The 27,929-nt window shown below is 38.5% G+C and overlaps 1 protein-coding gene across 5 annotated transcripts in view; it reads left to right on the forward strand.

Moving 5' to 3' along the window:
* Nucleotides 1–686: 686 nt before the first annotated feature.
* Nucleotides 687–27,929, forward strand: part of CACNA2D1 (calcium voltage-gated channel auxiliary subunit alpha2delta 1) — a 367,390-nt gene continuing 340,147 nt past the window's right edge. For 2 of the 5 annotated variants that reach the window (XM_036401392.2, XM_036401393.2), the window contains exon 1: nucleotides 689–1,323. Coding sequence is in view for 2 of the 5 variants with exons in the window: in XM_036401395.2 (XP_036257288.1) it covers nucleotides 1,230–1,327 (98 nt within the window). In the remaining 3 variants the exon portion in view is untranslated. Of the gene's footprint in view, nucleotides 1,328–27,929 lie in introns of all 5 variants that reach the window. The other 3 variants (XM_036401395.2, XM_036401394.2, XM_054514978.1) reach the window with 3 other exon arrangements.

The raw sequence follows: 27,929 nt of genomic DNA on the forward strand, positions 1-27,929 counted from the left end.
ACAGAGAAAGAAAAAAACAAACAAAACCAACTCACAGATCAAAAAGAAAACCAGATTTGTCACTGAACTTTTAACTGCTTTAACACATAGGCTAAGAAATATGTCCCTGGATTACTTTCTACATTTATACCGAGAGCGTATAGTTGCCACAGAGACTGGTGCGCGTGAACAAACGAAAGGAGGGGAGAGGCAATGCGTCCTCTGGATTTCCAGAGGGATCTGAAATGAATAACCGGGTTAGCGATGCGGCGGGGCGGGGGTGAAGCCCGAGGACCCCCGGCCGTGCCCGGGGGCGGCTCCGCGGAGGCGCTCGGGGATGCTGCGGGCCCGGGACGCTGCCAAGCGCGGGGGCGGCGGCCGGGCGGGCTCCGCGGGGCTGAGCGGCGCTGCTCCAGCCGGCCGCGGGGAGGGAGAGCGGCATTTATAGCTCCATCCATGAGATACCTATTTAAATCGCAGCCCCGACTGGTGGCACACGGGCCGTGTGCGGCGGCGGCTGCTGCTGCCGCCGCCGAGAAGGGAGGAGGGGGCTGGAATTAAAATAAGGCACGAAGCGGTTTTAAAAATAGCGAGCGGGCCGCGCGGGGCGGGGCGGGGCGGCGGCAGCGCGGCCCCGGGGCGGCCCGGCCGGGAGTTCCTGGGAGCCTTGTATGGAGCGCGGCCGCCGCAGGGCCCGGCCCGCCCCCGCCGCTCGCCGAGACTTTCCCCGCTGCCGGCAGCGAGGGCAGGAGCCGGCAGCGATCCGCCCGTCTCCAACTCCATCGCCTGCCTCCCTCCCTCTTCTCCCAGGAGCCGCCACCCCGCCTGCCTCTCCCCTCCTCTTTCTGCTCTGCAATCAGTGGAATAAATCAGGGAAGGACGCGCGCACACACACGCAGAGTGGGATCTGTTACAAAAGTAGCGCTGATGGCGGCGGATCGGATGGAGCTGGAGCTGCTGCTGGAGTAGCAGAGAGTGGAGTATCTCTCGCTCGCTCTCTTTTCTCTGTTTCGCCTCTTCTCCCACTCCACCCACAGATCTCCATCGTTTCTCCTCCTCCCCACCCTCGGCCGCGCTCCCGCTTTTCCGCGCATCTCTGGGCTGCGCCTCCTGCGAGGGGGCGGGTGGGGGGAGCGGAGGAGGCTTTAAAGAACCACGGCCCCCCCCGCACCGCCACACACCATAATTGAATTTATTATTATTGCCGTCTCGCCGACTTGGGGAAGGGGGATCGATCTTCGATCAGGAAGATGGCTGCTGGCTGGCTGCTGGTCTTTAGCCTGACACTTTTCCAGTCCGTGGTGATGAACCACTCCTCGGAGGGACCCTTCCCTCGGCCACCACGTAAGTCCCAGCGGGGTCCGGGGGTCCGGGGCGGGGGCACGGCCGGGGCGGGGGCGCTCCTCGGCGCCAGAGATAGCGACAATACAAAGGGAAATCAAGTTAGACCGGGCGGAAAGTGAAGATGGGGAAAAAAAAATTGTAGATTTTCGGCAGCTTTTGCTTGGAAGAGTCAGGGTAGCTGAAGGTCCCGCCGGGTCGCCGGGAGGGGGAAGCTCCGGTGACGGCCGGCGGCGGGACTTTTGAGGTAAAGGCTTTTCCTCGGAATCCCGCTCCGGAGCGGCTCCCAGATCCACCCCGTCAGGTCATCCTTGTGGAGAAGAAAGTTTCGAGTTACACAGAGTCCGCCCCTTCCTCCCACAGAGGTTATTCCAGCCCTGGATGGAGTTTCAACACTGTTTATAAAAAACCCTGAAAACTTTGGCAATTCGATCGAAATGCCCACGGAGGGCGGATTTCGTTGCCTTTCCGCGGCCGGCATGGGGAGCGGGGCACGGCCGGGAGCTCCGAGCCCCGGCTCCCTCCTGCCTGGCCGGGCTCCGCGGGGTCCCGCCCGAGGGGCTTCCACACACTTAAAGCCACACAAAAGAAGTGTTTTCCTCAGCCCCGGCCTTGCAGATCGTCACTTCTCAGAAATATCTTCTCGAGAGCTGAAGGATGCTCGCGGTGCACGCAGCTCGGTGCCTTGCCTGGCCCTGAGATAGAAATCTTTAAAGCGCTGCAGAATTATTAGCATGAAAGTGTTGCCCAGAGCGGTGCAAAGATCAAATAATGATGATGCAATAAAAGAAAGGCAAAAGGAAGCCAATACGTATTGAAGATTCGCCTAAGATAGGAAAAAAAAATCCACGAGAAAGCACTATGTGATCGTGTTTTCTTTCTTTTTCTTCTCTCTCCCCTCATTATTTTTATATTCTTTTTGTTTGATTGGTTTTTTGAAGCACTTACCTTAGTCCCCGAATCTGGGTTAAAGCTACCAGTAGGTAACTTTTAAGTGGATGACTCACTTTAATGCATTTTACATAAGAAAAACAGTGCTAATGGTAGTCTTTCCTTATTGTTTAACGCTGGGTAGAATTTATTGGTGTCGGTCATCCTGGGCAGAAGGATGCGTTGCAGTGATTACCAGCAATGCATTTTCACCAATTAGTACTGCTGGTAGCTTGTTATAATTGGATTCAGTTCTGAGTATCGGTTCCATTATGAAAGACTCCAAAGAGATGCTCGCACTGTTAAATGAAAGGAATACAAAGATATGATACTAAGATACACTTAGTATCTTCTAAGTTGAATAAATACAGTCTTCCATTGTAGGGAAAATCATCTTTTAAAACATTTCCGTGTTGCAGTGTATAAAGATGTGCCATGTAGAAGCAAGTGTAGCAAAATACAAACAAACCCAGGGCTTTTTAATTCATTGTTTTCTTGTGTTTGAGCTCCCGTTTTTATGTTTTTTTGAGCTCTGATATTTACGGTTTCTCATTGAGCTGCTAAGGTTATCATACACAACTAATTACAATTTATCTTCTATGTGGCTTTTTCTGGGTTTAAAAGAGAAAGAAAAATAGAACCCAGTGAAATTAAAAGAATATCATATAAAAAGAATATCTATCATTTCAAATAGAAGTCCAGATTGCTTGTTAACATAAGAATATATGATATTCTTTTAAAACTGGTTTTGTCTCCCCATCTATTTTTGCTAATTTCCTTCCGAATTTACCTTTATTGACAGTCATGATAATATAAATTGACAACAGTGAAACATATGAAACATATAACTATAATTATAACTATACCTATGATAAAGTAATTCTGAATATGTTAGTCATCAACATTTCCATGTTCTGCACAATCTACTTGCTGTTTGCTCTTTTTCTCATTGTTATTCCCCTGAAATATTGCAGAAATAATCTATAGAGACTGTGCATCCTTCACGGTACTGTTTCTCCTTTGAAATGGCATCAAAGTGCAAGCAAGGCTTAGTTTGTTTAGAAGGCAGCACACAACAGGTTGATGCAGGGAGAGCTGCTTAGCAAAAAGTAATGATGTAACAGGTGAAGGAGAAAACATTTTTTCTATTCTTTTTTAAGACTTGACAGCAGTGTTTCACTTCTTGCTAAAAATTAAGAATGGGGAAGAACAAAGAATAGTGACGCAAATGCTCTTAATGTAAAAGATATTATATATTAAGAATATTAAAAATAGAAATAAAAAAAACATGGGAGAGGAGGATAAAGGAAAGAAAGGATATGAATAATTGAAGAACTGGAGGTTTGCTGATATTCTGTGCTTAGCTACTTGCTTTCCCCCCATTATTTTCAGTCTGGTTTTTCTCTTAGTGAAAAAGTTGGTCTGAGGGAGCAGGATTTCCTAGCTGTTGTGTGAAAAATGTGCATATTCAGGGCTGTAGAGTATATGGTTTCTTCTACAACTTATTATTGTACAATCACTTTTCCTTCAGTGATCTGTTTCTTCTGCATTAATAAATATTTTAACATGTGCTTTTACTAAAACATTCAGAAGTCACTATCACCAATATAATATTATAGAAATATGTAATGTTCTTAGCAAGAAGTGCTGAAGGTTTATGCAATGCCTGTGTGATAGAATCTCAGTAATTTGATTAATTTTAATTCTCGGATAAGACAAAAAGGCCTTGATATGTCTACACAGCAAAATATAGAGAATCTCAGGTGCAGGTTTGTGTTGTATGAAATAGTAGCATTAATTTTTCCTTGAAAATCTGAGCAGCCGGTATTGCATTCCTTGCTTCCAGTGTTGAAATATTTCACTGCAAATACTGAAGACTGTCCTTTAATGAACTATTAAAGTATAGTAGTGATTGTGTCTTGATCTGAGCCATAAGGCTTAGCTGCTGATTGATGCATATTGCATTCCATTTAAATGTATCATACCAGTTGTGTCATGTGTTAGGGATCTGTTTGTTGGTACAAGATGCCATGGTCTTACTTTTAACACAGAACTCCAAGCCCTTTAATTACACCTGCAACACAGCAGATATTTAGATGAGAATATTGTATATAGTACTCCTGGCACTATTACCAGTACTGCTATCACAGTATGCAAAGCACTTCTTTTTTGTAGCCCTATATATTTATATATTTATTATCTGTACAGACTTCAGAAAAAACATACTGTTAAATATACAAAGTTTGTATGTTGTCTGATAATGATAGCAGAGGACTCAGTTTATTTCTCTTCTTTTCTCTATACTGCATGAAGACAGATAGTCTTAAATTTAAGTATATCTTGTAATTCCTGAGTGTCCTTTTGGCACAGCATGTGTTGATATTGTTACTGATAGTAAGAAATGTACTACATAAAGATACACATTCTCCTTTCTGATACCTAAACCTGTTTGTACTGATTAAAAAAGAAAAAAAAAAACTTAAAGCATATTTTAATTTTATAAAGCTACAAATGAAGCCTTTCAAAATCAGTGGGACTGTTTCTGTAATTACTGCATCACTGTGGATATCTTTATATCTTTTCTTTTTATCTCCCTCTAATTTTCCTCTGCCATTCCTTTTCTCTCTTTCCTTTATCTTTTAACGTGTTTTTTCCTTCTCAGTCATTTGTTCTGTATGTATGTATTACATTACATATTAAATTCAGGACAGATCTGCCACTTACATAAATTGGTGTAAAACATTGGTGGATAAAGATAATATAAAGATAAAAATAGTATACATATGAACATATATCTATATGTCTGCAGACAGGACATTTTTAGAAAAGAAGCTGTGTATTCCCGTTTTTTACTTGCATGAATCATCTTTACTGTTTTGGTGTCATTAGGACAACTCAGGGAAGTCTATATGAGTCATATGAATTAAGGCTTGCACAACTGGGACATTCATATTTTTGGCTTCCTCACATGGACCTAACAAGTGTAGGTCCTGCTGAGAGTGTGGCTGGGCTTGGTCTCAGCATCATTTTCTGTGTGGCACCATTGACCAAAGGTAGATACATGACATTTATGATGTTTTCCTTTTCATCTGTTTCTACTGTCAGTCTTGGGGATTTTGAGACCTCTCATATGCATAAAATCTCATTTATAGCTTATAGTCTGTGATAGAAGAATGCCAGTTTAGCTGCTGATTTTAATTAGAAAAGACTGCTGTATTAATGGATTATAAACTATCAGGCTCTTTCTCATTTAAAATTTGTTTTGTTTTTTTTTTTCTCAACCTACTTAAAAATATTCACTATTAGTAAAAAAATTAAGTACTGAAGTATACCTTCATATCAGTGAATTGGAAGGAGACCAAAAGATGTAATTTACTTAGAATCAGGGAAGTGCAATATCACCTCTTAGTGTTTTCTCAGCACATGTCTAAATGCTGAGCATTATGCAAGATGCTTAAACCCACTGATATTTTAAAGAATGTTGTTCCAATCCATTCTTCTAGTGGAAACATACTTAGAATACATATGAAACAAACAGCTTGTTGATTGGTGGTATTTATTTTGGTGTTTTGGTGGGATTTTTTTCATTGAGTGGTGGTTTTTTTTTTATTTTTTTAATGTTCTTGTAAATATGGTGGTGATAAATGCAAATTATTTGGATTCACAAAGCATTTTTCTGTTTCACATATTTTATGATGTAAATTGTGACTGGGCAATTTCTTTGTTTGTTTCCCTCCTAGGTATTTATGCTGAAGCCTCAGAATGAACAAATTCTATAGATTTACATTTTATTAAGTATGAAAATTCAGCTGAAAGTATCAAAATAGATCCTAATAATAAAAGATGAAATTTCATTGAAATAAATCAGCATTATAGAAGTTCTTGCCATCTTTCATTTTGCAGTGATGCTATTTTCAGAACTGCATTGCTCATACCCTGCAAAATGATTTTATCCAAGAATTCAGCTGCTAGAAAGAGAGCTGGAACTTGGCAGCACATTAGCCTGAAATGTATTCATTGTTAAATAGAAGGCCTGTTGTACAGATCTTAAAAATATTTATCTAGCAGAATACTTTAAACTGATAGAAGCACGGTCAAATTCTTACTGCTTAAATGTTTTGTAACAAAGAAACAACTCAGACTCTGGTTGCCCACTGGTAACTGGCATGGTTGTGCCTTGATCCTTTCTTGCCTTCTGCGAGAATCCTGTGTCCAAGGTAATGCTGTCTTCTAGACCAATATTTGACTTAAACCTCTGTGAGATAGGGATTGCAGTTTAGAAGCATTTTAGTAGAGAAAAATGACTCATTCTCTGTGTTGCTGACCATAGTAGAAGTAGAATTGAGCTCCAGACTGTTTTGTGCTTCTTTGCAGCAGTACCCGGGCTTTTGATCCCCTGTGCTCAAGCTTCATGTTGTGTTTAAAGTGCTCATAAGGACCTTTGTGACAAAAGGTGATATTTTTGCTGGCAGAATTTTTTTTTGCTAATGCCTTGTTTAACAAATTTCCTTTAATAGAAGAAAAAAGTTACCAGAAAACAACCCTGGAATAAAATTAGTGGACCATAGCTACAGTTTGGTAAAGCCAGACGCCATAATTAATTTACTTCTTTTACAGATGCTGAATCAGACTTCTTGATAGAAAGAATGACAGCAGTGTTCTGGTAAAAAAAAAAAAAAACAAACAACCCAGAGCTAGCACCTTGTAAATGCACAGAAAATAAGTACAAAACAATAACTGCATTTGTGCCCCCAGCCCTGGGCAGTGTCTGTGTGTTCTGTCTTAGATCGCTCTTGGCCCATTCCTGCATCAGCTTTTTCATTATCCCTACTGCTGCTGCAAGACAGGTATCAATGAACATTTAAATGATTTGCATTTGAGATTACAGTTCTGATTTATCTCTCTTGCAGAATCTGTTAAAGAGCCTGATCCCACTCAAGTTTCCTCAAACATGCGTAGGGCAATTCTCTGTTCTGTAGGACCAGAACAACAGCTGAGTTTTGCATCAGTTGTGCCATTGCTTACTGTAGCAAATTGGTCATTGTTTTTAGGGGGAGTTATGATTCTTCTTTCCCTCCTGATTTCCACTAGTAAGGAGAAGTGGACTGAATATTGTTTGCAGAATATGATTTTTATGTTACAGAGTACCTTTTAATGCACACAGTAGTGCTGTGAAAATGCATAACACTGGTAGTGAAATTACTGTCAACTGCACTTCTACTTCAGTAATGGTCATGGGTTGTATATTCTCAATTTAGGGCCAGACTGTGCTGCTTGTACCCTGGAATAAAGAAGTCCCATTGATACTCTCAGAGAAATCTGTGCAAGAGTGAAGATTTTCAAAATACACTTCAGCACTTTTTAATAGCTAAAATTAATGGCATGTGCCTGCAGCTATTCAGCTCAGGAGGGATTTTTCTTTTCCTTCTCCACTGCTTTCCAAACTAATTTTTGACCTACTCTGTTTCTAAGCAAACTCAGTGTTTCACACTTTCCTTCCTTTCCTCCTTCCTTTCAGACTTAGTAGGTTTTCAGGGTGAAATGTAAAATAGACTGTCTTTTTCAGCCACCCTGTGACAAGAGATGGCTCACTGTTTGGGAATGTTACACTAATGATGGCAGGGAGAGGACCATGGCTTTTGCTTATGTCCATCCCTACAGCACCTTTCTCTGCATGCCAACAGCAAACTGATGACAAAGAGTGAATTTCTGTTCCTTGTATCATTTTTTCCTATTTATTTACAAAGTTTCTAACAAGTTTATGAAAATGATTGACATTATTTTGCATCAACAAATCAGCAAGCTTTTGCAGTTAATTACAGTAATTCAAAATCAGACTTTTTTTTAATCTGAGGGAGGCCTGAAATAACCACAGAATGTGAATGTGAAGTTGTAGTATTGCTGACTATTGTAAAAAGTGATTTATTGGATTTTCACTCTCTTTAAATTACATACTCACTCCATCTCATTGAGAGCTGAGTAGGGTAGGAACTCTAGTCTGATTTTGTAACAGATATTCTACATAGTGATTTAAGAATTTTTCTTTTTTGAAATTTCCTTTGTTTCTCCAGGACCATGAATGTTCATCCAGAAATGCAGAAAGAAGATGATTTTTTGAAAAATGTGTCCTATTGATTATATGAACTAAGAATAATTTTTGCACAGCCTTTATTAGATGCATCATGGAGGTGCATATTAGATTTTTCTCTGCATAAAATGCTTCAGCTGAAATCTGTGAGCAAAGTCTTTCAAATGTATTCATTATAATAAAATCTGATTCATTTTTGGCCTGATTTGAAAAGTAAGTAAGAACACAAAGGAGTTGCTGAGTCCACAGTCTAGTTTTTGTAGGAATCAGATGATAAATTATATGTGAATTATTTAAAAGAGAAAAACTAGACTTGATTCATCCAAACAATATTTGAACTGAAATGTTCCTATTTTCCCTGAGCATGTTCCCATTAGACTGGTCTCGAAGCTTAAAATGTTCCCCAGTGATATTTCTCCCACCTTTTACTTGGATTTTTTATTATATTTTGATAGCATGGACTAAATATTCTTCCAGGTAGGCATAAAAATAAGGTTACAAAAGATCTGTGGTTAAGGGTGGTGGCAATATTAAAACCTAAATCAAGTCATGCCACTGTTCCAAATTGTCACTATTAATACCGTGCTGCATTTTTCTTTATACACTAAGGTGGTCTTAAACAAACCAGTAAAAGGGAAGTTTTTTTCATTCTTGAAATGAGCAGAAATTTGCCACACTAGGTATATGTTGACTCTTGATTAGAAATTCCAACCTTTTTCATAGGAGGGAGCTGAGTCATGGGAGCTGTTCTGTCAAAGATTATTGAAGTGAAACACTTTGCAGTCTGGAATGGATGAATTGTGTTATTAACACAATTCAGGAAGGAGAAAAGTAATGAAAAAGAGATGGCAGGAAGTATGAATTACAAAATTAGGGTTCTTATTATTCCTTCCCTGAGACTTACACGTCACCCCTGCACATGTGAATCCAATGTCCCATGAAACCAGTCAAAATGTTGAGGGATAAGTACAGTGATCCACTAAAAGGCAACTTTTAATTAATGATATTCTGATGTGGACTAGTGTTGAGGAAAATTATTTTGTAAATGGCTAAATGAAGCCTCACAGTAATCATTTTGCCCAGTGTGGATTGGGGTAGTCTATTTAGTAGAAGTCTTGTGGATCCTAAATATAGCCCTATACTGGGAGGCAGTATAGGGAATTGAGGAATGCTTTGCCCTTAAAACTCTGTTTTGTGAGTTTCATCCAGAAATGTGGTGGTTTCTCATGCAGATATTAATGCAGAAGTTCCTTTTTTTTTTTTTTTTTTTGCAGTATATGGCAGTTTCCTTGCAGTTGATTTAAGTAGAATAAAATATAATACATAATGTGCTATTCATTTATAAGTAGAGTAGTTTCTGCAAAACTTATTGAAAATCCATGTTTTCTGTTAGCCTCACTTGTAATTTTAATATTTTTACATATGGGTGTAACAAGTTGTTTGGACTTTTTTCAAAGATGGGTCAAAGTGAAGAATGATCCATGTGGGGGTAAAAACTAAGTGTATTGAGCAGTGAACCTTCTTGTGCCCTCATCTTCTGTTGAAAGAATCCCTTGTTATGTCAATTAGCTGGGTGTGTGTAGTTTGGTTAGCTGGGTGTGTGTTTCTTAATAAAGGAAGTAATTCTTGATCTGACACTTTTCTTAGAGATTAGTTCAGTGGCACCAATTTTGGAAAAAAAAGACAAAAAAGAGGCAGTATACATTAATTTATTTAATCACAAATATTCTTTTTTTTTCCTATGATGTGCATCCTGAATTGTGTGTACCATGGCTGAGTTTTTATCATTAAATGCCTCTCTTTAGTATTTTCTGCCTTGCTTTATTTTCCTTGCCTTATTTCTCCAATTTTGTACCTTAGATTTTGATATTAATTTCTCTCAGTAAAGTAGGAAACTTCAGTATCTTACCATTTAGTCAGGCGAGGGTTTATTGTCAAGATTAATTTGTTAGCTAATGCCTCTAAAGCCTTTTGTAGTTGAAAAGTGTTGTTAAGCTGTTAAACCTAATTTATTAAGATGTGTGTTTGCTATATTCCCACTTTACCTCAAAAACTTGCATGGCCAATCCTTTCCTGGATGGATGATACCTCTGGTTTACCTGGTTCTCAAAGTGATTTTTTTTAATAGAATCTTTGTAGAAAAGTTACCATCATATCTGCTCCTTTTGGTAACTTGTGATCTGGAGATCTGGCAGAAGTTAATCCCCACGATCTGCGCTTCTTGGATGTACACAGATTGCAAAACATAAGCTTAACAGCATTTTTAGAAACTAAGAGGAGTCAGCAGAAATCTCAGACAGCATGGTGAAGAGAAGCCAGCGTGTGACTCATGCCGGCACCGCACGCTCGGTGCGCTCCTTTGCCAGTCGTGCCAGTTCCTTCCCACTGTGGAGAGCACTGGGAGCTGTGGATCCTGGGACCTTCTGCACTTTGTGCTGTGAATAGTTTGTAGTTTCAGCAGTGATAATAGTTAGATACAGTACAACAATACAAGGGCTTGTGACACGAGCTTGTTAAGCTGATCTGTTGCTTCTGTCGCAGCACAGGCTACTGATGGTTTTATTCCATTTCCAAAATGGAAATGACACCCAAATTGTCATCCTGCTTGAATCAGTGTGTTTAATACAATGTGTTTCTATAAGAAAGATGGTAAGAAAAGTATACATTTTTTTCTGTTTACAGACTAGTAGCAGTAAGATGATCATCAGTAATCACTAATTACCTGACAATCACCAGGACTCTTAAGATTTCAAGCTGGAGTACCATAGATTTAAATGCAATTATCTTTCTATTGCTACTGGCTGTAGCAAACAAGTGTAGTTCTTACCATTTTTTTTGTTATTTACCAAGTTACTTTTGTTGCCTTAGCATCTTCTTGATTAGATTTTTTTATCTGTTGTTAACATATTTTAGATTATGTGGTAGGCATATGAGCTGGGAGAGAATCACTAATATGTGCAGGAGCATATCTTAAGGAGATTTCACTGTAATATACACATGGGGAACAGGTTTGTGGTAATTGAAGGCAGAATCTGGTCTCTTTTGACTGATTAGAAATACATGAGGGATCTGTGCATGTCTAAGAATATGTCTAGGATATACTCTAAATGCCTTTGAAAATGGTTGGGTACCCATTTTCATCCTTCTTTCCACCAGTGTAATTTCAGCATAATGAGTATCAGTCCTGTATCATTTAAATCCTGAGTGCAAGGATGAATCCACATAAAATAATTTCTGATTAAACACAGGTTTCATTGCAACAGAATGAGTCATCACTGTCAAGGCCTGATTGTGGAAATTACATAAAATAAAATGTAATACATGGTTTTATTAGGCTTTGCAGAGGGGAATAGTAAGATATCCCAAGGAAACCATGTGTGTTATCAGATGTGGTCATTTGTCTTCCTTTTAAATGATAAGCTCTGACACCCCTTCATTTTCTGTGCCCCGCTGAGCAAGAGTCCACGTGAAAAAGAAGTTCTTAATGTGCTGGAAGGCACTGAAAAATGTTACCCCAGATTAGGAAGAAACACGATTTTATTAAATAAAAATGTGGAATTGTAAGGAAGAAATACTTTCCTTTTCAAAGTACTGCAATGTCTAATAATGTGCAGGTTTGCTTTAAGTGGCTTTCTGTGGAGGGATAGAATGTAAGAAAATAAAGATGTTGCAGAAGGTAGTCTCACACCTGAGGAGCTGCAGCTGTACAAATCACCAAACATGGTGATCAGTGGGAACAGGCCTGCCCTTAACAGGCCACAGCTGTGTCCAATAAGAAGACAAGTGCCACAAGAGAGTGAGGTAGCTGGGTGAAAAGAGAATTGGGGTTTGTTGGCTGCTTTGTGAAGAAGAAGGAGTCAGTGCTGTGAGGAGCTGCCCATGAGAAATCACTGAGAAGGTATGGAAGGTTTACAATAAGAGGATAACAGCTTTCACAAATGTACTTTTTTGTAGGTTTTTTTTTGTTTGTTTTGTTTTTTTTTTAGGTTTTGTTTTTTTTTTTCTTCTAAAGCAATTGGTTCTAGAGCTTAATTTGGAATGGTAGGAATGATAGAAGTAATTTAATTTAACCCCTCACTATGCACAATCGAGTAATTCATTCATCTTTGGGTATGAGTTGTGAGTTTTTGGATAATTAGAATTAAAATCAGCAAGAAACGTACAGACAAACTTTATATTTCTTTCCAATGAAGCTGACTTTACTCTGAAAAATGATACTGATGCTTTATGGGGACATGAGGTGAAATTCTGCTGTGATAGCTGCTTTGCTATTAGGAGCACTTGGCAGTGTCTTCTGTATATATTCCTTGTATAGACACACCCTCTCAAAATCAGGATTAAAAGCACCCATCACTTCCTTGCACGGCTGGTGAGAGTTTTGCTTAACAAATGACCATAAAGAATATTGTAGTGGATGGAACAATAATTTGCTTGCAGGTGTTTTGCTGATAGCATTTCTTCCCTTTCATAAGTCCATTTATTGATAGAATAAAGTACCTTTATGGCCTGCAAGGTAGTCTTGGACAAACATGCTCAGTTATTCTTGTAGGTATCCATGGTTCCACAAACACTTTCTGTATTCATTAATGATGCTTTCAGCATTGCAAATACAGGTTAAACATTGATGATTGAATATTTTGTTCCACACATCTCATTAACTGGGGCTCTATTTCTTTGTAGTGTATAGTGTTCTACTCAACAATTGTCCCATTACTCTCTGTAGGAATAATGTGCTTATAGATGTTTAATATTTTTAAAAAATCCTTTAGAAAAACTCTTTTAAAAGTGTAAAGTTATCTGGTTTTAAAGCTTAAACACTTGAAAGCTAGGAATAGCAAGGTAAGAAACTGCCTTAAGCCTCAATTGTTTTTCTTATAATATCTTCATTGTGATTCTGTCTAGAGTTACAAAATCAACTGTATTTTTTTTCTTCTGGGAACACCTTTCATTGAGAATATTACTCAAAATGCAACCCCACTGTAAGACTGGTGGATTTTGAGGATAACTTTGGTAAAGGTGCAAAGGACATACCTTGTCTTTTGAAATGTAAAACTAGTAATAGTTGCCACTATGTGGAGAGAGTGTAGGAGCATCTGCCTTTGGGAATTTCAAGTAAACTATTGGCCAAAGCTATTCTCTGAACTTAAAAGCTGTGATAGAGATATCCTATTCAAAGAGGTATTTTGAGATCTTTGGATTTTTTTGTATTGCTAGGACCTTCTTTCACTGCTGAAAGAAAGTGCTGGTTGCTGCCATGTTTTTTATGATGTGTGACTTCAGTAATTGGTACAGACTCTCACTGGGCAGGAATTACTTTCTAGCTGGAATTTTTTCTGAAAATTAGCAAACAGGAAGTGTCAGCAAGATACCAGAGAAATACTTCTACTGTTCTAGTTACCTACATGGCAGAAAAAAACCCGAAACATCTCTTGTGTCTGGCTTTATATTTTAATTGTGCAGTGTTTTTTTTTTTTTTTGAGCAACCATACCCAAATTTAACCAATTTCAGTATTTCACATGTTAGATTTCTTGTGTAGATTTCAGTGTCCAGGTTTTCTACACTGATACTAAGGGATGTGTGTTTGGATAGAACTTACTCAAGGCTTTCTTAATGGCCAAAAAGTTCACCTGCAACCAGAATCATCTGCAATATCACTCAAAGGCTGCTTAAAATAAAGCAATTTTTCGTTACTTATAAGGAAACCTTCCTACAGTGTCTGCAAAGTAATAGATTAAACCATTTTTTTCTTAATAGAAACCCCTCCAAAAAACAAAGATAAAAACCGAGCAAAAAAGCCCACAAAACTTGGAGTATTTTAGATGTGTTTTACTCCAAAGTTCTTAAGCAAATATTTGTCACGCAATTCTGGGCTGCATGAGGTACACAGTTTTGTTTGTTGCTGTGAAATCGAGTTTCTAATTCAACAGTAATTTAGATAGATTCAGTTTGTGGTTTGTTACTATGTGATTTGACACAGACACACACTCTCCATGCAACGTTTCTTTCACCTGGGAAAATTGGATAATGACTAATGAAGGTTTTCTTGGCTGATAATGCTGCCTGTTTTCAGAGCGTAGCAATTACACAATCTTTCTAGCACTCAGTGTCTATCTAAACAAAATCAATATAAAAATAAGGGCCATTTGCAGTGAAGTATCATTATTTTACATTGTTTGGGTAGCTCTCTGAGAGTCTGAAATGATGTTGAAATGATACAGTAAATAAAAAAAAAATCTCAGGAACTTTAAAGCCAGCAATCTAAAGACCACCTGATTTTTTTCTCTCAGCTCAAGTAATTCACCACTGCTTGTTTGCCTCTGTACAAATGTAATACTTAGCATTGCTGCTGACCTTTTCTTTTTAGAAGAAAAGCTCAATTCTATGCATCTCAAATCAAAACTTGATTTGAATTTACACAGTTTCAAAGTTGTAAATTGGGCTGGATTAAAGCTTCCAAACTGTTTATTTACAGTAATACCACAGTTTTGAGGTCTGTTTATTTTTTATTCTTGCCTAGTTTTCTCCTTCATCAGTGAATTCTTCAAAGGGCCATGGAGAATTGCTTGTGCAATTGTTTGTAATATGCTGTGTAAGTGCTGTTACATTTTTTACTGTTACATATGAAAGCAGAATAAAGGGCTGAATTCTTATTGCTATTAAAATTATGAAGGTATATTCAGGCTATCAGCTACTTCATAGACTTTAGCCTCCAAGTTAAGGTAAGGAAAATTCAGATTAAATATACAAAATGCCTTGCCATTACAATTAAGTATCTTGTTGATCCATTCTCTAAAAGCTGTTGTGGTGCTTCTGAAATGTTAAGCTTCTAAATTTGTACTGAAGAGAAATCTGAAAGAGCAAAAGCTCTCTTCTGTATTACTTAGGAGCTGGACAGTACTTTTTCCATTTCCCAACTTTTTTATTTTCAACTGGTGTATTTTTAAAAAGGAAGAAACTAAAAACCTTTTAATTTTCAAGTTCATTTAAAGGGTTTAAGTATGGAATGGTGTCATAATATGAGATGAAATAAAATACTTCTACTGTTGTCTTTCAGATTTTTTGATCAAGTACTGAATTAGCTACTTGATCCGAAGAAAATATTACTAAATGATGCTGATAAAACATTCCCTTGAAACATTTCAGGTCAGTTTGGACAGGGCTCTGTGCAACTTGTTCTACGTAAAGATGTCCCTGCCCATTCCAGGGAGTTGGGTTAGATGACCTTAAAAGTTCCTTCTGACCCAGGCTATTCTATTATTCTATATTTTTATTTTTTACATTATTTCTGAATTCTTCTTTTAGTAGAAGATTTGTGCATTATTTTAAAGGCTTCTATAGATGTTATCTTTGTTGCCATTTTACTCCAGGGAAGCATGGTGGTGTTGCTAGCTTTCACTTTTGTCTTAGGTAATACCTAATGTTACTAGCTTTTACTTTTATCTTAGGTGATACCTTTTAATGATATTAAACTTGACCTTTTCCATTCTCATGCCATGGAACAAAATAATGTTAAAGCTCCATGGGAATGGTCTGGACTCCCTGTTTTCCAAGTGGCGGTAAAAAATACCAAAAATTCATAGAAATTATGTACAGAATATAATCTGTTGCATAATTTTTTATATCTTTGGTGCATTTCTGGATATGCTCTCTAAAATGGCTGAATCTGTTCTGTATGATTCAGTTTGACATGAATGAAGTGTGTCAGGCTAGGTGATTGAGATTTCCTATGCACACATCTCAAACAGCAGCACTGCACACACCGTGTACGTGTCTCTGTTCTTATTAACACAATGCTTGAAACCTCCAAACAAACAAACAGTCCCTGTATCACTACAGATTCTGTGTGTGAGAAACTTATGAGAATGAGGCAGAGATCCTTAGACAGAAGGTTTTTCAGGGGAACAGCATCCCTAGTAATAATAAAGCAATATATTTTATGTCTCCTGAGGGTTTTCCCTAATAATACCTGTAGGGGAATAAATAATGGCAGGGGTAATGTTATCTGTGCTAATGTGTGTGCACCTCCAACATTATGCAAGGCAGCCAAATCCTTCTATCATTTTTTTTCTCCTCTGTGTTTATTACAGTTATCAATATAGAAGAGACATGGCTTAGTACCCAGGAGAATGGTATAATGTCTGTCATAGATGACTCCATTAGAGACAGGTAGGACAGAGCAGTAGTTTGCCCAGTATTTACTACAATGCTCTTAGTGCTTTGTGGGTGGTGCATTGCCACCCTTTAGGACTTCATAAAACTTCACAGATCTCTCTTGTAGAGTGGTTATGCTGCAGCTGTTTTTGCATGGGAATATTTCTGAACAGTCAGGCTGTGCAACAGATAGGAAGAAAATATTTCTAGGACTGGGCACAGCTAATTTTTTAAAGGAGCTACATTACTTTTTACACTACATCTAGTATGGACCCATTTTGTCTTCAGACTGTGATCAGTCTGAAGAGACAGCAAGAGACATAAATTTCTGTGTCTCGGTTTCAATGAAGTGTTGATAACTGTTCAGGCTCACATCCTAAGTATGAGTACACTGAGATGCATTGCTTTGGGTGGGAGTAGCATGTGATATGTTGTAATTGTGGATACCTGTTTTGCTGTAGTTCTCTGTGCTGGCAGTGGTATTGAGACTATGCAGCAGTATCATACTTGCCCATTATGAAATATGGGATAATCAGTGGAATATTCTTAACTGCGGAATTACAAAAGATGAAATATTAATTTGCATGACCTGCAAGGAAAAAAGCGAAAAGCACAAAGAAAAGTTTTTCAAAAATATAAAATGTACTTCAAACCTACATCTATAAAGTCCTTTTATAAGCAGCTAGTGACTGTGTGACCTTAGGTGTATGGCATGGGTATCTCTGCTTCTCCTAATTGCTCTGCACCACATATCATTGCCACTCTGCACCATGCCATGACCTGCCCTTGCTCTGAATTCTGTTTTACCCCAAGTATTGAGTCATTTAATCCTCTGTCTTTTAAACTTTGGGGAAAATGCATGGATGTAGAGGGTAAAATTGATGTTGGTACCAGCAAAACCATAATTTTTACCCTATACAGTTTGAAATTATTCCTGTGATGTGACATTAAGGTACACAGAACTGCTGTAGGTGTGTGTGGATCATACACTGATTTCCTCTGTGAGCCCTTAGCTCTTTATTGAGCTGAATGCAAGTTCATTATCTTCCATGTGTTTTCATATTCATTTGCCTCTTGCCTCTGTGTAACTGAAGTTATTACCTACATAAAAATTATTTAAGTACACTTAGCAGATAAGTGTAACTACTGAATAGTGGTTAAAACCACCACTAGTGGTAGGCAAATAATTAGGGCTACTTATGAGAGTATTCAGAGATATTTCTGAAATTGCTTTCTATGCTCTGTGTCAAAACTGAAACATCCACTTTTAGAAGTATTTAACATTTTTCATGAGGACTGAGCATTTTCTTTCACTCATACACCCACATCATTAATTTTTAACAAATAAATATGGATTTCATCTGCTATTGATGGGGAAAAAAAGGCTTTTCCATTTATTTTCTGAGAAAATAGTAGTTACTGAAGTATAAATTAAGCTTGGCCAGCAATAGATATAGTTGATTGAACACTGGGGAGTACTTAAAGGCCATTTGGCTTCCTTTTTCCAAAAAAGAATGCAAGCTGAATCAGATATTTTTTAAAAGATTACCTGGATTGTTGTGAGTCAGGGAAGGTAGAGTCATGTTTGGTTTCTTTGTTTAGGAATTGCCATGTAGCATTTAGAAAGGGATATGTGTGTAAAAATAGCATTATTTTCTCTACTTCCCGGCCATGCTCTTTCTTTATCCCCAATCTGTATAAACCCAAATATTTCTGTTTACTGGGAGATCAAAAATTTGAAAGGAATGGTGCATCTCAGGTGGGAGGAAGGTAGCATCAATGCATTGGAAGTAAGTTGCTGCTACAGCTGGAAGGATGCTCTTCCATTTGAAATGCAGTACTGTTACTCTGTTAAAACAAAGAAAGGGATCTGGAGCCTTTGCAATAGGATTGCTTTATTAATTGGTTGTGTAGTGTTATTTAAAGAAACCTTGGTTTTTCTTCTGTTAGTTCATGTATGTACCTATGATTGATCAATTTAGAAAGAAGTGCAGTCAGATCAGCTGAGGAGGAGCATCCTGGGTTCAGGCAGGTGCCAATCAAAGCTGGAAAGCCCATTTGACATTGCAGAGCACAGGGATGGATACTTGCTGCAGCTCACTTTGGAATGCAAATGTTGTGCAAAGGCTTCAGGCTTCTGGCTAAGGAGCAGCAGGGAAGGGATCCACCTGAGGAGCCCAGGTTTGACACAGTTGGATTGCATCCAGCTTGGAGTATCACTGCCTTCCTGTAGAAGCTGGAGTTGCTGATAGCTAATGAGGTCTGTACCCTTTCAGAGTGCTTGCTGACAGCATGTCACAGAGCAGGGCTGTAATATAAATAACAAGATTTTTCTCTGTTTTCTCTATTGCTCTTTGTTTCTTATATTTTTAGCTGCTTGCTGCAAGAGATGGGTCTCTGGATTGCTTGCTCTGGTGCACACACTTTCCCTGGCTGTCTCTCTCTGTCTCTTGACAGGTGTAAGGAGGATCCTAAATATAGAAGCCACCCATCAGTTGGCTTCAGCAATCAGCAAGCACTGATTTAGTATTTCTCTTAACCAGCTAAGCTCCAGGAAGGTGTTTCTTTTAAACATTTATCAATTTGTTCCACTGCAAGCTTTCTTTAAAATTATTAAAAAAACTGATTATCCTACATACAACATGGAGAATACAATTGGCAGTCACTTTCAGAAATTATGGTTGTCAAGAATGGCTCTTGCAAGGAAAGGAGAGAAAAATTGCTTCTTAAAGAACGCCTTTGTTTTAGCAGTTTAGTTAATGGTGCAGAACCTCATTGGGAAAACCACTGAGACTAGGTGTAAGTACAGCCTCCAATTTTGAGATGAACACACTTTCAGGCATAAGTAGCTGTACACTTTGCTATGAATTTTTCTTTATGAGAAGGAACTTTAATGTAAGTGTACTGATTAGCTGGAATTTACTTTGCTATGTACAGAAATTAAGCATGTGGTGAGAAATTGAGTTGTTCTAGCACTGAATATTTATAGTGCTTACTAAAAGTATTTTTAACACAGAGTTAAAAAGTATTTTTAACACAAAGAGATATTTCCCTTTATGTTAATTTCTTTATCCTGTGGTTGAGGTCAGAACAAAAATACTGGTTCTGAGAAGTTAACTGGCCAAATTTAATATATTACTACTGCAAAAAGTTTTAAGCAGAATTAGGGGGAAAAAAAGAGCTGCAACACAGCATTAAATACAATTTAAACATTTTCTGTTAGTTTGTGGGCAGGCATCTCAAATTCTTTCTCTTCCTTGTGACCAGTTGCTATTAATATTCATAGAAATTGTTCACAGCCTACAGAGGAGATACTAATTCAGTATCTAATTGTGACAACTGAGTTGCATGTGATGAAGACCCTTTTTGATACTGATTTTGTATTTTTTATGATTGTGATACACTTCTATTATTTAATACAGTTTTAATATTCTAGTGTGCTAAACATGGACACAAGAGAAGTCAGTGCCTTTATGTAGCTCAGAAAGGCAGTAGTACTTTCTGTGGTAGTTGTAGTGGTTACATGTGGTCTGTCTGGTTGTGAAAAATTCTGTAGCAAAATATAGCATGTGTTATGCTTATGTAAGGTTTTATTTTTGGCAACTAGTGCTCCCTATACCCAGCCACGAGAAACAACCTGTTTCTCTATTTCTTTTTTTACTGTTCTATAAATTGGTATGGTTTATTGGAAGTTTCTGCCATGTCTGGGACATCTGCTTTGCTGCTTGGTGGAGCCTGATTCAAACCCCAGAAAGAACTAAGAGGGTTGCTGGGTTAAATAGCAGGACTGGCCTTGAGAAAATGAAAAATGGTTTAAGATAGAGCATGTTTCCAATAAAAGAATGCTTTTTCAGATTTGGCACAAGGGATTCTGGGATAAGTTTAACTCTCTTAATACAGAGAGTCTCAAGCTTTATCCAAAGTGCATCCAATGCACCTCCTGGGTGGAAGCTGTTTCACATTTCACAGATCAGAATTTGAACCCATTGAAGCCTGGTAGTTTTGCTTATGAGCTTTAGGTTTTGCATTTGAGAAAAACTGATTATTCTTCAGTGTGAACTCAGGTAATCTGTGACTTCTCGTAGGAGCAAACCAGAGTAGCCACAAGCTGATCATGCAGCTCCCAGAGCTGCTGCAGTTCTAGCTGTAACCAGCAGTTACATGTGTAGGCAAACATGTCTTTGCTGTGGTATGAGCCACCAGGTTGGAAGGCAGAACTGCTTCTATAAAAATCCTGGTGCATCTAATACCCAGAAGTTTAATCTCTCCTCAGTCTTCCAAATTTATTTTTCACTTTAGCACCATATTTTTTTTTAGTTAGAAGTTTATTCTCTCTTTAGTCCTCCAAATTTATTTTCACTGTAGGATGATGGTTTTTTTTAGCTTGCTAGAGACCTGGCTAGATTCTTTCTGCCTTTGGCACATCATTTAATGAATACAGTGAGAAGAACTCTTCTGCTGGATTTTATTTTACCAGCCTGGTGTTTACTAGACAGAAAAGGTGGTAGCCTCCTCTCATGAGCATTGTCACAACATACAGAAGTGTATTTTGGCTGTATGTCTACATGGGTCTTCTTTGCCCTTTATCCAGGGCAGAATCCACATATTCTGCTTTCACCTTTGTGTTTTCATGCTCTAGATACATTTTATAAATAAAATAACAAATTTAATGGAATGATTTTTCCATTGTCCCCCATTAAGAACATTAAACCAGATCCATATCAGAATTACGTGAAAATATTTCCATTTTGTACTGTATATCATAAAAAGCAAAAAAATAATGCTTGCTCAGAAAAACTCATACTAAAACAGATCCTAGCAAAAGATAAGGAAAAAAAAAAAACAAAACAAACAATTTACTTTGTATGAGTTAGGAAATTGTCTTTCTAATAAAAAAAACTTTTCTATCTACCTCTGTCTATTACCTGCCTAGCTACCTATCTTTTGGAATTTCTATCCATATATCTATTTACTGGGATGAAGCTGGTGCCTATAACTGGATTAAGGTTCTAAGAGGGTTACAAAGAGGATGTAAGGGTACTTTGTGAGCAGAATGACTAAGATTGTTGATAAAAATAGACCAACTGGTCATGTTACATGCCTGGTAATATTGGGCTTGAAGTGCAAATACATGGAACAAAAAGAATCACTGGCATTCTGTGGCATTAGGTAGGGATGGTTTGCAGTGCCAATAGTGACACAAATATGTTTGTGGAAATTAAGAGAGGAGGAACTCTAGAAGCAGAGTGGATAATCTGTCGTGCTGAGCTAGTTTCTGAAGTGACACTCACTTCTGTATGTACATTTTGGCTAGAAGGAAGTTTTTCCCTCCCCTTTCTATGCTGGTCATTAGAACCTGTCCAGAGCAGTCAGGGGGATTATGCACAAGCCTCAGGCTTTTAAGACAGCAGAGTTAAAGATTGGAGGTATAAATTTTGACAAAAGCACAGTCAGTTATGATTTTCCACAGAGAGAAGGAGCCCTTCACTGTTTTCAAAACAGACTTGTGACTAACAGCTAGCTGGATAAATAATGGAGATCTTCTATCTTATGTGATACATAAGAATTATCCTCCCAAGCTACATGGCAGTTCCTTAGGCAAACAAAGTGTTTGTTTTTCAAAAGGCTGGATCATTTTTAAAAGGTTTTCCCTATTCTCATTTAATAGTTCTTGTATTACTAGAATTTATATTGAAGCAATTTCACACCTTCAGACTGTGGGAATATCAAGTATTTTATTTGTTAGCATGAAAGTAATATATGTCCTCAATGCTGAGCCACTGCTTTTAAAGGTAATGGTGAAAAAAAAATCATCCTCCTGTGAGGTGCTGTTCCCATACTTATAGTGCAGCAGTACTTTGGGTATTTATCCCATGAAATAGAATTCTTCATGGCAAGAGTTCCATGGAAGAGGCCAAATCCAGTGCTGCCAAAGTAAAAGGTTCAGAAAACAGATGGGCTGGATGATGGTTTTAAGAAGCAAGGGAGAACTGTGATCCTCATGTCTGAGTGCAAACCTACGCTGTGGCAATTACATAGAATCATTTTTTCTGTAATTTCTGGCTTAGGATTTTAGGCTCTCAGAGCCTGTAGGTCAGACATATGCCTCTAGTTATCCTTTCCTTCAGGAAAAATAACAGTTTTTTAAAACTCATGTTTCTAAATGTTTTTCTTTGTGTTGAAGATTGAGACTAGTTTATCTGTTAGGAACATAACTCTTTGGTGAAAAAACCTCCCCCAGGTCTCTTCTGACACCTCCCTTTGTTCTTTTTTCTAAAGTTATCATTCATACACAGAACTTTTTCCATTCCAAGATAAAACTCAGATTCCTCTCCTAAGAAAGTGAAAGAGTTGGTACTCCAAGAAAACAGGTCTTTCAAACTGAAATTATAATCCCTACTAATGAGAAAGCAGCAAACAATATATGTATTATATATATATATATATGTGTGTGTGCATATAATGTAATTATGTGTGCTTTTCAAAAACACTTTATAGATCCAGGGTCTATTTTAACTGCAAATTTATTTAGAACATTTATCTGAGTCCAATGACAGTGATGTACATGGGCACAGCATTTTCCAGGAGTTGTTGCTCAGAGGGCAGGATCTACCCAAGTGTCCCTGAGTGTGGCAGAGAGTGGCTGGCTACAGCTGTACCTGTGTGTCGGTGGTGTGGAAGGCACAGGCTGCAAAAGGCAGAGCAAGTCTGGTGTAGGTTCACGGCTTTCTCCTGTGAGTATACATTGATTCAGGCCAGGACATCTCAAATGCACTTTGCTCTCCCCAGCAGAACTTTACAGGAAGAGCCACCCTCTCTGTTTTTCAGGGAAGACTTAACTAGAAATGCAGGCATCAGTTTTAATTGACACCTGTGTGTCTCTGTCCTGGGGAAACTAATCAGTGTATGATGCTAGACTGAGGTGTCCATGTCAGCACAGCTGTAAACCCATCAGCTAACAGACACAAATGCAGAACAACTGAAACACACACTGAAACACACCTTTTGGGCCCTGCTTCCATCAGGGAAAGGAAATCAAGAACCACACAGAAAAGTACTCTTTGTCCTGAATAGCCACTCACCTTAAACCATTGATAGCCTTTATGCTTATTGCCTTGTTTGCAAACTTCTCTGGCCACAACATCCCATTTCCAGTTCCAGAATTAATCCCTTGGTGGCTGAAGCACAGGAGTGGCAAATCCTCTAGAGCTTGATCTTCTTAAGAGAAGGGTGCATGTGCCAGAGTTGTGTCTCAGAGTGCTTAGGGGGGCACTTACAGAGACTCCTACCTGGGGCTCATCTAAACAAATACAGTTTTATTACATGCCTTGTAACTCTAGGGATAGGAGGGGGAGGATTAAAGGGACACTTGGTAGGAGAGCTGCCACCTGGCAGTGCAACAGCTTGAGCATCCCAAGTTTGCAATGAGTCTTTCTAAGAAGAGATTTGTAGTATCTTACGAATCAATTGTGCTCAAACTAATCTTGGATTGTTTGATTAAGGAATTTAATCTAGATTTCTGAAATCGATGAGAATATAAGTAACATCTGTAATTCAACTTAAGAATTCATATTAAGTCAGATTCTTAAGACTAATCACACAGCAGCATAAATGCTTCTTGTATGTCCTTTGTGGAAGATTTATTTGTCCATACATCATGATGTTAGAGCAGGAAACAGGCAGTAAATGTATTTCTGCCAGGCTTACAGGCCATGTGAGGACTGCCTGGGAGTGCAGCCCTGGTGCTCCAGAACTGTGTAGCTCTCAAAGGATAGCTGAAAAAGGGTGGCAAGACAGCACAGCTTTGTGTTAGCTGCACTTTATGTGTTAGCTTTTGGTGTTGCACATTCAACTTTTTAAAGAGGTGTCAAAGATTTTTCTATTCCTAGTTCCAGCAAGAGCCCCAAAGAGGATCTCTTCTGGAGCTGTTGATACAGAGTATGGCTTAAGGTGACATGCCAAAACGTAGCACTTCATAAACAGTCACCACGTTTTTAATGGTTTTCATCAGGAGACATTTGCTGCTTGTCAAAGTGTCAGTCTGACATCCAGAAGGACTGAAATGCACACTGAGAACAGCAGCAGGGGCAGGGCTTCCTCAGCTGTTTCCATCCATGCTTTCTAGCATTGACAAAAGTATTCATTTTAGTGGCCCCCAGTCCCATTGTAATTCTTAAGTCTTTCAAGAGCCAAGTGTCATTTCTGGCCACGGTGCAAGTGGTGTTGATGTTGCTGGAGAGCAATCCCAGGGCAGCTGTGAGAGTCAGCTGCAGTGTCTGATGTGCGCGTGGCCACCTCCGAAGGGTGGCTGGAGGCATTCCTAAATACTTGCTGGAGGTGTCACTAGCTGTCTCTCTGGATCTTTTCTGTCCTTTTTAATGTGCTTTGGCACCTCCTGTAGATGTGAGCTGACTCCAGCCAGCCCGACTGGGACTCTGTTTCTGCAGTACTCTTGCTGTTCCTCGTGATGCCGCTCCCTTCTCCTGCACAAGGAACATAAACCAGTGCAGGGGTGAGGGATGAACATTGCCTGTGTCCTCAGTGCATTTGTTATGCAACTTAGCCAGTCAAGGGAGCTGGCAGATGAGATTCATTCCTGAACTAGCATGTGACATACAAAGTTGAATTTCACAGCAACTGCTCTTGCCCAGTTCTGACATCGAGCATCATGACAAAAAAAGAAGTCATGCACTTCTTTTGTGCTGTAAGGACATATTTGTTTTATCTCTGCAAGGAAGGAGTCATGACAGCTGCCTGAATCTTCAGAGATCTGAGTGCTTCCTCTGTAGCCTAAGACTAGAACTTGGTTTCCTTGAGTCTCTCTCTCTTCTGAACTGCAAAGACTAAAAATACAGGGATAGTAAATTAATTTCAGATTGTAAAGCACAAAGATTTTAAAGTAGTGGGCACTATTTAAATGTTTCATAGACTACTGCCTGTATATAAATAAATATTTGTCTTCTTCAATTCCATTATAACCAACATAAAAGAAATCCAACATAAAATATATTTATATGACACAAGCTTTCCTTAGCAGTGGGGAAAATTAGTCACAGTGTGATTCAGGTGTTACTAAACATAGAAATTCCCATACAAACTGCCACATTTTTCCCTGAAATCTCTCCTTGTCTTTCAGCAGCTGGAAAGATTAAGCACCTTTTCTCCACAGATAAATAAAAGCGAGAAGAAGCACTCTGTTCCATTTACACTGGAAAGCAGTTGATCATAAAACCAGTGTTCTGGTACCTAGTTCTGGATTTATTCACTCTCAGCTTGTCATCTTCCTCAGGCATGCAGTGCTCCTGGTAATTCTTCTTGTACTATGCTGTTGCTGCTAAATTCATGACAGCTCCTCATGGATCAAGGCTGATAGGTGGCTGTGGAGTCCAGTCAAGAGAATAAGACCATTTTTGAACAAAATACTAGAAATATAATGAGACTAGCGTCAAACTGTTAAGGAAGCAACTCATCTGGTCTGCTTGCAATTTGAGCCTGGATCTAGAAATTCATTGACGTGTAAAAAGATTTCCTTAGGAAATAAAATCCAATACAAAAAACTTGCCAGGAGCTTTGTCAAACTAAAATCCCATCTCAGTCTGAACAGATCGATAGACTCAATGAAGACTTAACCATACACAGAAGCATTCAGATTTTTTGTAGTACAGAATTCAAAAAGGTTTTTATATGAATGTGCTGCTATGTTAAAGACTATAAAAATAATATTTATTGAATGACTGATCCATAAATGCAACTCAGCCTTTTTATTTCTTTAAGATGTGTTTTCTTTTTCTGAATTTATAAAATTATCCCAAGGGGAACATTTATCACACAGATTTTAGTAATTAGTAAGAGTTTAAAAACAGTATAGATTATATCTGCACATCTCACAGTTGGGTCTCAAAAGACTAGACAGAAAAGAATTCAAGAAGTAGGGAAAAGAGGGATAGTAAAGGAAGGAGATGGCACATTATAACAGCAGTTGAGGAATACAAAAATATTCAGATTCCATACTTGGAAAATGTCAAATAATGGTAAAATATTATATTAAAAAAAACAGCTTCAAAGAATACAGGGCCTACAGCAGCAAAACTTATAAAAGGCTTGGTCAAACAAAGCAAATTTCAACTCTTTTGATTTTAATGTATGTCTTTAAGACTGTGGGTTAATAGAAAAGATGACTACTCAGTTTTTATCAGCCAACCATGTCCCCACTGTCAGAACCTTTGAGCTTCATTATCCCTGAGCAGCTGTCAAACTGAGACCTTTGCACATCCCCCAGGAAGCACGAGCAGAGCATTAGTTAGTTTAGACTTACATGGTGTGTAAATGTGCAAGTCCAGACAGTGGATATTGTAGAGTTCTGAAGGGACAGCCTCTGAATCTGTGGAGCTGATTGTTATGGTTTAACCCCCAGCAGCAACTGAGCCTCACACTGCCCCTTGCTGTGGGGGGGGAGAGAATCTGAGGAGTAAAAGTGAGAAAACTCAGGGGTTGAGATAAAGTTTAATGGGGAAAGCAAAAGCTGTGTGCACAGCAAAGCAACATAAGGAATTAATGAATTCCCCACTTCCCATGGGCAGGCAGGTGTTCAGCCGTCCCCAGGAAAGGAGGGCTCCGTCCTGTTCAGTGGTCACTTGGCAGAACAAATGTCATGATTTCGAACATCTCCTTTTCTTCTTCTTCCCTTTCTTTTTTTTTTTGCTGTGCATGAGGCATTTTGGTTGTCCCAGCCCTGTCCCCTCCCAAATACCTGTGCACCCCCAGCATCCTCTCTGCTGGTGGGGTGAGAAGCTGAAAGAGCCTTGATGCTGTGCAAGCACTGCTCAGTAAGAAATAAAATATCCTTGACTTATCAACACTGTTTCCAGCACAAACCCAAGCCACAGCCCATTACTAGCTGTGTATATCATTAATTTTTAGAGAAGAAAAAAAATATATAATTAAAAATATATATATATATATATAAAATTATAATTTACTTTTAGAGGAAAAAAAAATTCTAGTCCACCCAAAACCAGCACAAGTATCAGAAGAAATATTGGATATTTTAAGGGAAGGGGAAAAACATGTAAAAAAAAAAAAAACCCAAGCAAACAAAAACCAAAATAAAAAAAAAATCCCAACCAACCAAACAAAAAATTAGAACAAAGGCTTTCTTTTCTGGAAAAATATGTTTGTCAGGAGTTATTACAGAATATTCCAATTGGCATTATGGAAGTAATCAGAAATACTGCTAAAACAAATATTTTGAATTAAATTTGTCATTTTTAGCTAAAGAAAATAGAAGAAGTAATTGATATGAAGATGCATAATAAAAGTCTGAAATCATCCATTAAAACAGTGCTTAGGTACTGAGACCATTCAGACTGTACCAAATGAACAAAGCTGACCCTGCTGCACAGTGTCTTGGAAAGTCTAGGGAAAGGTCTGTGCAATGTT

This window comes from Molothrus ater, chromosome 5, assembly GCF_012460135.2.
Source record: "Molothrus ater isolate BHLD 08-10-18 breed brown headed cowbird chromosome 5, BPBGC_Mater_1.1, whole genome shotgun sequence".
In the NCBI taxonomy this organism is placed as follows: Eukaryota; Metazoa; Chordata; class Aves; order Passeriformes; family Icteridae; genus Molothrus; species Molothrus ater.